The sequence below is a fragment of the Fukomys damarensis genome, unplaced genomic scaffold, assembly GCF_012274545.1.
Source record: "Fukomys damarensis isolate Sample0158 unplaced genomic scaffold, DMR_v1.0_HiC HiC_scaffold_6, whole genome shotgun sequence".
NCBI classification, from domain to species: Eukaryota; Metazoa; Chordata; class Mammalia; order Rodentia; family Bathyergidae; genus Fukomys; species Fukomys damarensis.
This window is the reverse complement of record NW_022900918.1, coordinates 16,273,082-16,284,006: the sequence shown is the minus strand read 5'-3', so window position 1 is coordinate 16,284,006 and position 10,925 is coordinate 16,273,082. Positions and strand designations below refer to the sequence as shown.

Sequence of the window (10,925 nt, the reverse complement as noted above, 5' to 3'; positions counted from 1 at the left end):
ATAAGGAATATGCATTAATTTAATTAGAACTCGATAAAACTGATTTTCAGAACATAATAAAAAATTCAAATAAACTTGCTAAAAGCAATGAAGATCTTACACACTGAAAACACAAAATAATGACCACAAAAAGTTGACATAAGTGATATGTAAATGACATAAATTATACAATAAGATAAAATAATCTAGTGAAAAATTTTTTTGTTAAAATGTTTTTCAATAACTGATTTTTTAAAATAAATGTTTCATAACAAATATACAAAATATCTAGAGAAGTTAGACTTTGAAGTTAATCATACAAATCAGAATATACAAAACAAGAATAGAATTCAAATCACCATAATGACTAATTTGTCATTGCTGAAGAAATACAATGTGTAGCCAGTGAAATAATTAAAATCAGTTCTCTAGAGTGACCTGAATAGAGAAGGTAACAGCACCAAACAGGAAACCCTGCTTTGTTTTCAAAATTACTACCGCCTGTTTAGGTAATATTGTATGTATCCTACACCTCTGCTCACACAATTCCACCCACTCCACCCACTCATCATTAATACTGCTTTATAAAGACGTAAGCACATGCACACATATGCAGCTGTAAATTTGTATGTGCACATGTGTGAACGAATATATACTACTTGTACATTTATGCTTAAAAGCCATTAACAGACTTGCTAACTGCACAAAATCACACTGCTCACCCCCTCAAAGCAACTAATGAAGACATTACTATCTCTTTCATACCCGAAGTTGTAGGTACTTCCACGGTAATACTACTGTAAGGTGGAGGGGAAGTATTAGTTTCAAGTGATGATGCTGAAGGAGCAGTCTGCACAACCTGTGGTGTTGCTGAAGTGGATGGCTGCTCTACAGCAGGCGATTCTGAATTGTCCTCTTCATTGTGAAGCTAAGATAACAAAGGAAAAAAAATTAAATTAATGCAATACTACTTTTTCTTTTATTTAAGCTAATTTTAAAAGATCGTTGTGAGCAAAGGATGATTTTTGGTCAAACACAAAAATTACATTTAAAAGGACTAACAAAATTTTAAAAATACATATCAGTAAGAGGTTACTGATTGTCTCTTTACAACAAAGATGAAGTTCTAAACTGCTTAAAGTTTTTGTTCAAAATGCATTCACAGGGCTGGGGATTTAGCTCAATGGTTCTGCCGCCTGCCTCGCAAGCACAAGGATCCGAGTTCGATACCCAGTACCCAAAAAAAAAAAAAAAAAAAAAAGGCATTCATATTTGTGAAATCCTTTTGTACTTACTACCATACATACATACACACATGTGCGTGTATAAAACATAGCCACAATACAATCTCTACTATACCTGAATCTATAATTGGAAATAGAATCTGAATTGTAACAATGTATAAACATTCTAAAAAAGTGTAATACTCTAAATTTTCCCAAACATAAAAAAAATACTTTTGAAACAAAATGAGCCAAGTGTATGTATATGGAATTCTAAAAATGCTTTTCATCACAATGAATTCACTGAAAGCTCAGTATGTGGGAATAATATGTTGAGATCTAAGCGTCAGAATGAATCTATCATTACCCTCAATTAACAAAAGAAACAACCAATCCTGGAAGTAGAGAAACTTGTCAAACATAACAAAGACTAAGAAAGGTAAATTCAGAAGTTAAACCCAAGCAAAATGGCTGTAGACTTGTTATGGACCAAGAGATGGAGGGATGTGGGAGGGAGGGGAGAGAAATTAAATTCGACAGAATTAAATCAGTTAAACAAAATTAAACAATGGAGTGGGAAGGGAAGTGAGGGAAATGAAATTACACGGAATTAAATGGAAAGTAAAGGAACAGAAAGTAAAAGGAACTAAGATGCATTATGTTCCCAGTGGCTATAATTATTGTGTACTGCAAACATCTACTAATAAAATTTTTAAAATGGTCATCTTTTAGGAATTGATAACAACTACATACATCAGGATCATAAAGTGATTCATTAAGGAGGTACTGTAGTTGATCCTTATTTCAAAAAGAGGGCTTTTAAACTAGAACGTCATTTTGAAAAGAAACTACAGTTTGTATGCACTATTATTCAATGTTCTTTATTTTAATTTATTCTTGTTACTTTGGGAAATTAAATGTTAAAAATGATCCCTCAGTGAAATTTTGTCACAGAGCTAGTATATGTAAAAATTTTGAGGGCTGTTGTAAGACAAAACAAAGATATTGGATTTTAGAAACATGATGTAAATTCTGTTCTACCTTTCAGGAGCTTTGGTAAACTTATTTTCTTCATGCCTCAGTTTACCTGTAAGTTCTACATGCAGCCAAATCCTCAAGGGTTGTCAAGTAATATCTGGACAGCATCTAGTGTAACAACTAATAGAGAAGACGTTTAATAAATACTTGTCTTCCTTTCTTCCCTTTTACTTAGTGTACTTTATTTCATGAGCTCAAGGCAGAAATTACGAGGTACCAAAATAAGTAGTCACTAACTTACCTCTAAAAAAAATTACATACACATGCGACATGGCAGTCAATTTACTCATACGAAGCTATGTGCCTATGTCTTGGTACATGATCAATCATAAAAAATATTTTTGTGAGTTAATTAACTTTAACTTTTAACAGAACCATGATAAACATACCTAAATTATTTCTCAAATTACTAAGACAACCTTTTCCACTGACATCACAGCATCAAGGATTAAATAATAAAATCGAGTAACAGAAATTGAATTCTAAGTTCAAATAACCATAAATGTATTTTGTACGACCTTTCATTTATTTGTAGCACTTTTCTAAGCAGGCACTAAATGACTATCCTCCTGACTAGCAATGCTTTACATCTGTATTACAAAGCACATCCCATACTTTACCAGTAAAAGCTACCCAGGAGACTCCTTCTAGTCATCTTTAATTCATGATAGTTTTAAGAGCAAAATGTCAGATGAGCAAAGTAACAAATAAAAGTAAAGGACAGATATTTATTTGGCAATATAAACAACTAAATAGCAGTGAAGGTGTCAAAAAGAAAAAGCCACTTATCCACTTCTATTAAGGCTGCAAATGCAGATAAAATTAACTTTTCTAAGCCAGGCATGATGGTGCACACCTGTAATCACAGCACTCAGGAGGCTGAGGCAAGAGGATCGCTGTGAGATCGAGACTAGCCTGGGATACATAGTGAGTTCCTGGTCAGTCTCAACTACACAGTGAGACCCTGTCTCAAAAAGAAAAAAAATTAACTTTACTAAAGAAAAAAATCTATGACAAAAGCTCTCCTCCAGTTCCTCACAAAGTAATACTCCTTATCCTATCAAATACAGCACATAAATGTACTCCTGAAAATGACCAATTCATTTTAAAACCTGACAAAGTTTACTCAAATAACTACAATGAAAAGAATACAGGCACTTGTACATATGATCTCTGAAATAAACCCCAGAGCGTGTAAAACATAACCTAATTCATTGCCCTAACATAGTTTTGTTTTTACAAGATTATTATATATAGCATATCTTTGTTATGCACCAAGAGTAAAACCCAGTAACTCAGTCGAGGCTCTACCCATACTAGACATAGCTTCCAATTTATTTTAAATGCAACATTCTAATTTTGACATCTTTGCAAGCAATGAAATTATAACTACCTTTCTCTTAACTGCCTTTTAAATACATCCATGCAAGGGTTCAAATCAAACTACATGTTTATCAATGCAGACGATGCCATTTGGGAATAATTTCCCTTCATTGTGCTATTTTCCAATGGTTCTACTTTACATTCTTTAACAATTACCTAAACCAAAAAAAACAAAAAACAAAAAACACCTTAACAGTAAAAACAGGGATGGGGGTGAGGAGGGACCAAAACATATAGGTGATGACTCAGGTTTGGGGCCCTATCTTCACATTCATCTCAAAAGTTATCTTCCGCCCACCTCTTTCTGCAGTGAATCTCCTGAAAAACTGGGCAGTATAGTACAGCACATAAAAATTAAAATGTCTTTAATATAGTGATCAAGGAGGTAAAGAAAAGTGGCGGCATACAGAATGAGCCACGAATTTTTATCTAAAGAAAAATGGATGACAAGAGGGCTGCCTTAAAAGTATGAGTACCTGGTCTCTACTGGTGTACACTGAGTGTTTTTAATGTCAAGAATACTGTAAGCACAATGACAGATGCTAACTGGAAGTCTAGCCTTCTGGTGTATACACTACTGCTTCTTCTAACTAGCACGTCTCCTACCATATAGCCTCATTCGAACTTAAAGCGATAAAATATTATGAAGTAACCAGGAGCTTTATAGTCACTAGAAGTTTTGTGAAGCCAGATACCTCAGTGACTATTTTCTAAAAGTACACAGTGAGAATGCGTAGATGTGCTCTGCTCAGCAAGCAGCGCACTGCATCACGGCCTGGTGGGTATGGCTGTTGTTGGCCCAGCAACAGTATGGCATAGAGAAAAAAAAAATCTGTCTACTCATTTCATTTCTTTTCAGTTTTAATTTGGAGACTACAGCAAGAAAACAGTTGGAAAAAATCACTTTAAAGTTGTTTTTAAAAGGTGCCGAAAAAGCTAATATATTTTGCATACTCCCATATTATGACTATACTTACGTTCTAGAAATAAGAACAGTGGTGGGCAACCCACTTTACGGTCCCCCTTCTCTCTTAGACAGAAGATTTCTTCCCCTCAATAAATTTTTCCTACTCTTAACCTCCGTTGTTCCTAAAATTTACTCTTCAATTTTAGAGAACACAAACTCGTGTTTTGGTTATCTAGCAGGTTTGGGAGCTACATCTCTTCCCCCTATATCATTTTGGAGATCTTCCACCGAGATTACTGATCAGAGGCTGCCAAAGTCCAAGCAGTCATACAAATGGAACCAGTCACAAATGTGCTAGACTTCTTTTACCAGGGTCCACCAGACTGACCTTGTAAACAGCTCCTAACTGCTAAACTATAACTTCTATGTTGGATGATGAAGTCCCCTGGACCTTCTCCTTATCCTCTTTGTGAGCCATATTCATAGCAATCCTGCTGACCTTATAATTTGACCTATGTATTCTTAACTGTTTCTTTGGCTTTGTCTCCTCCAAACTTAAAAATTATGCAGCTCCCAAGATGACAATGCCTAGCACATATCAAAGGCCTTTAGATAGACCCTCTGTAGAGATAAGTAGCCAGAGCTGTCTTCTCCCTTTTCCCCCCTCACAGCAGTTAGGGGTACTTCTTCAGAGATGGGAATATTGCACACAGGTAAGTTAATTTGGTATCTTGTAAGTGTTAAAAGATTTTCCTCACCTTAAGATGGCTGCTACATAAAACAACAGCCTTCTCCTTCCCATAATGCCCTGCTCCCCATTTAAAATATGGCTTTTTCTACCAAAAGGACAGCCTTCTTCCCAAAAATACCCCTCTTCCCGCCAGAACAGTAACCTGATACTTGCTACCTCCCTAGCAACTAGTGATGTCACATGTTCCTCCAACCCCTTACTATTACACCTCACTCAACTCCACCCCAGCTCAGAATAGCTAGCCCCACCCTGCTCCTATAAAAGGTGTTCCCTGTTCTCTTTCCTTTGTTCAGAGACAGACCGGCAGACTGTCCCCATAATAAAGGCTTGTTGTGGTTCTGGTCTGGTCTCGGTTTTCAGTTCCTTTACCAGACAGTAAGCAGTTAGACAGGGCCATCCTCGGGAAGCCAAAACAGCAAGGAGCCAAGTGGAGGACAATCAAGTCACATTCACTGAAGGCCAGAACTGTAGGAGGAGAGAAACTACTACAACCTTGTGCTTCCCCTGGGGATATATAGCAGTGATTGACATGCTAAACAGGTGTCAATCACCTGGGTGGGGGGCCAAAATCTTAGCCCAGCCTTTCCAGGAAGTAGCCCTGACCCTCACCCTTACTGAAAATCCTTGGTGACTTGCTTCCCCACTTGACCCCCATTTAATCAATATGGGTGAATGGACTTGTAATCTTATTGGTTGGTTATGGTTTTGCCCCACCTCATGCCCACCTTGTAATTTTCCATTGGGTCTTAGAGTTTTGTCCCACTTTGTACCTGCTGCACCACATGGCTTTGATGTATAAAACATCTTTGAGAAGTGTGGTAAATGGGCAGCCCACTTTCTGGTCCCCCTTCTGTCTGAGACAGAAGCTTTCTTTCCCTCAATAAATTTTTCCTACCCCTCCCCAAAAAAGAAAGACAGGCAGACAACAGTGGCAACGAGATAAAATTTTAGCTCAATTTTTAAAAACGTGATTCTTATACAACTACCCATGGCACAAGCCCTTTTGTGAGTCAACAAATGCTTTTCTGTAGAATTCAGATGATAACCTGGCAAGGCTGTGGCATAGCTTGAGTCACCACAAACCCATTTTTCTTAGGACACTTCTACTTTATACCTGTTGTTCCAGGCACCCACTCAATTCATCATTTTCCCCACTACTTTCATTATCAAAAATGTTCAAATTTTATAAATTAAATGATCAATCTATATTCAGTGGAATTTCCAGATTCAGTTGAAAATTACACCATGACAGATTCCATCTAACTTTTAATGTTAATAAAAGCTATAGTAGTTAATAAAAACCTATCACATTTTATGATACTTTATGCTGCCTTAACACATTTTAGAGAAGAAAACAGATTCAGGTTGCAATAAAATCAAATGGCAGAGTCAAGCTGTTCATCTAAATTACCCAAGAAGGAAAGAAGCTCCCTCATCTGTGCTCCTAAGTACCTGTATTTAATAACACAGGTGCTAAGAGATACCCCCTACTCCCCAGGGTGGGCAGTGTTCTAAACCAACAGCTCAGAAAAAGTTCTCAATGGACTATGCAACTTATTAGCAAATGGAGTTAGATTTTATATCAATAAAACTGAATTAATAGAACCCCACCTCCTCTTCCCCTCTTTCAGACACACATACACACACACACACATCCTTTGTTTCTCTCCCAAATTTCTGTCCCACCAAATCTTTGCTGCCTCTAAATAAACACTTTTTTACTAGTGGGAGCTAGCATATGACAAAGCAAACATACGAACTAGGAAACAAATGTGTAAGCAGCAACTGAATATTAACTTAAAAGCTATGAAGTGGCAAATCCGTCATTCTCAACTCCTTGTTTGGAATGTACACTAAAACTTGGCAGGGTTTTATATGTCATAATATAATACAGGCATATTTTCTGCCAGGAAAAACATTTCTTGTTGGTACGACAGAGCATGTTAGTATTTCATGGTGTTCCACAAAAAGCATCATGAGCTCCAGGCACTCCACCCTCAGAACAAGTTTGCAAAATCAAGAGTCACCAGATATTTTCATCAAGACAAAACTAAGCTGTCATTTTTAAAAAGTTTTACATTCATCCTAAAATTACTGTTGTCTGCTCATGATACATCAAATGAAAAAAAATGTATAGATTATATACAGTGTAACTGGCTTTTAAAACTAATAATGAAGAGATATTACATGTTCTTACATGTAAGAACAATCGAAATTTCTGGAAGCAATGGTTGTAGGTAGGGGGAGACTTCAGTTTACTACTTGAAATTTTCACCTTAAATGAATTTCAAATTTTTAATAAATAAAAGCAAAATGCAATAAAATTAAACCTCTAATTTCTGATATGACATGTCTCTGGAGCAAAAATGCTAAGATATTTGCTATGTCCTATGATAAAAAGCCTTAACATAAAGTATCACGTATACCAACTCCCTCCCTTGGGTTTATATATATGTAATTTTTTTGTTGAAAATGATACAGTCTGGAATTGTGTGCCAGTTAATTTTAACTGTCAATTCTACTGGATTCAGAATCAAGGGGCACTGCACTCTAAAGGGAACAAATTCACCGATGTGCAGGGTGAAGGTGCTGTGAGGAGGGCATTCCTCGGAAGGCAGACCAACCCATGGCCTACACTCTTCCCAGCCCACATGATCAGGAGCAGCTTTACTCCACACCCTTTGGCCGTGATGTTTTCACCTTGTAGCCAGCTGACCATAGACTGTTCCTGCTAAAATGGTGAGAAGAACCAAACCTTTCACCCTTAAGTTGCAGTGACATGTATTTTGTCCCAGCAATGGGAAGCTGACCAATACAAATTGCAGACAAAGAATGCAAATCAACCAGCACAGTGGCACAGGCCTATGACTTCAGCTACACATAGGCTAAAGCAGCAGGATCACAAGTTGGACAACTTGGGAAGCTCTTGCCTCAAAATAAAGGGGATGTCATTCCGTGGTGACCCTGTGTCTGAGCCCTAGTATTCCAAGCAGGGCAAAAAGCCAATCAGAAATAGTATCTGTCCTTTAAGAAAATGTAAGGGAAGAGATTATTAGTGAGGCAATGAAGTGAGTAACGAATAGAAAATTATATTTATATTGCCAGACTAGACTATTTTAGGGCCAGGGATTTAGCTCAGTGGTGCCACCGCCTGCCTTGCAAGCGCAAGGTCCAGAGTTCAACCTCCCAGTACCAAAAAAAAATGGTCAGACTAGACTATTTCACTGACATCAAGACTTGTGTATCCATTCATCAGTCTAATTTTTAAAAAGACATCAAACAATAACAAGGAAGAGCCTTGGGCTGATGTTTGTTAATTCTTAATTCTACGTAATGTTCAGAGCTCAGTGTAAAATCAAGTTAAAGAAAGCCTTTGTAATCTCCCTACAACAGTAAATTTCTTTGATATACATAACCTTAACTGTTTATCAGATCACTTACCATAATAGAATTTAATGTGACTTTTGATTTATAATGTTTTCCCACCTAAAGAACTATACAAACAGGAAGGTTTTGTCTGTCTTATAAACACTGAAAATAAAAGTAACCCCTAAACGTACAGTGATTTCCGCTTTGGTTAATTTTTTTTTTAACGCAGTACAAGTCACCAGTCACAAATAGCATAAGATGGAAAGCCTTGAGAGAGAATAACCTTGCTAACTCTAGTACTTTGAAGTCTCTCACAGCTAGTTATTACCTTCTTCCTGGGTAAATTAAAGGGAAGGTGTTAGAGATTATTTGCAACTCAAAGACCTCCAAGGAACAAAGAAGCCAAGCAGGTGGGGGTAAAGGCCTTATGTAAATTTCTACTTTCAAAAGAACTACACCTCTGGTTAAATTCCTTTCAATGCTAAAATTGCAACATAAATATCCTAGTTGCTAAGATTCCCACCCTGGAAGCAAAATGTTCTATACGGCACACTAATTATCTGGGTTCTGTCCTTCAAATGACATATGCTCTTTAAAATGTTAGAAAATATCAACAAAAAGATAATCAACAAAGCTACATTTAGATTACAAAATATGTAATGAAAAATATGCCTACAAGTATGCCTATCAATATGATCTTAACCATGTGTGTGCGTGTGTGTGTGTGTGTGTGTGCGCGCGCATGCACATATATGCATGTGAGTGTGTCCTACTAAGAACTGAACGCAGGATTCTGATGGAGCCACATCCCTAGATGTTTCTTAAAATTTTGAGACAGGGTCTCTCATTAAGTCACTAACTTGACTAAATCTGGCTAGAACCTGTAATGCTCCTGCCTCAACCTCCCAGAGTGCTGGGATTATAGGTGGGATTATATGTTTGTACCACCCCCTCCAGCTATTGACACAAATTATTAACAGGTTGCAGATCTAATACCATTCTCTTTCCTTTTTTCTTTTCTTTTTTTTCTCTTTCCTTCCCCTCCTCCTTCCCTCTTTCCTGAATGTAGGCCCTGATGGAATTCTCTCAATTCTCTCATCTAAGGTCCTCTCCATTGAGCGTTACTCCCTGCTGGCCTCTACATGCCTTTTCATAATCCTACAATCTAGCTGACATAAATTTAGCATGAAAAGACCATAGTATATGCCATAATGTGTATATATTTCACCATGAGATTTTCACCATCATTCTTTTTGCTTTTATACCCACATATATATTAACTTATTTTAAATTTACTTATAAAAGACAGCTTTTTTCTTTTACTGTAATACATTTTTTTCTTTTTATTGAGTTTATTGGTACAATCTAGGTATACAATACAGTTACATTCATCAATGTGATCCTGTACCTTTACATGACAAGTCTTGATTCTCATTTTTTCCCCTTGTCCTTCCCTGCCCTCCGTTCACTCCCTCCTCCCCTCCCCATTTACAAACACTTTATTTCCATTTTTCAGTTTCTCATATTTTTTTCCTCTCCCTTATTACCTTTCTCCCACCCTTCCCACTTTCCCTACACCTTTAGCCCTTTACTTCCTATTTCACATTATCAATTATCTCATTAGGATCCTGTGTACTATTATAGTTTTTCACACCAGAGAAACTATTTGGTATTTCAGTTAAAGAAATCTCTGTATGAACATTAAACATAGGGAATCCTAAAATAAAACTAAAAAGGAAAGTAAAAGAGAAAAGGCAATGATGTAACATTAAAATAATCCTTAATTCTGGAGATGAAAATGGTCCCTGAACATATTTAAATTGCTTCTTGCTCTTGTAGTCTTATTTTTTTTTCATTTAGAGAATACTTTATTAGTTTCTGTAATCAAACCCACGTAGATATGACCTTACATATTTAATACAGTGTTACCCCTGTACAAATGAAAAATAAATAAATAAAAATTTAAAAAATTAACATTTCTAGACCAATAAATATGGCTGTCCAATTCTGTACAATGCCAATTCAACACAGTAAATTGGGATAACTTGTTCCAAAGTTGACAGCACCGTTAAAGTTTCCCAAAATTCAAATTATATATATATATATGTGTGTATATATATATTTATATAAATATATATGTGTATATATATTTATATAAATATATGTGTGTGTATATATATTTATATTTATATAAAAAGACCAATAATAGTATATTATGCATCAATAGCAGCAACAGCTTTTCCAGGTTCTGCAGTCATCCAAACAATTATAGACA

General features: G+C 36.2%; 1 protein-coding gene across 1 annotated transcript in view; it reads right to left on the bottom strand.

The window, feature by feature from the left end:
- Ndfip2 (Nedd4 family interacting protein 2) overlaps positions 1–10,925 on the bottom strand; it is a 77,282-nt gene that overhangs the window by 26,222 nt on the left and 40,135 nt on the right. The window contains exon 2 of the mRNA XM_033760929.1: positions 745–907. Coding sequence (XP_033616820.1) covers positions 745–907 — 163 coding nt within the window. The remainder of the gene's footprint in view (positions 1–744; positions 908–10,925) is intronic.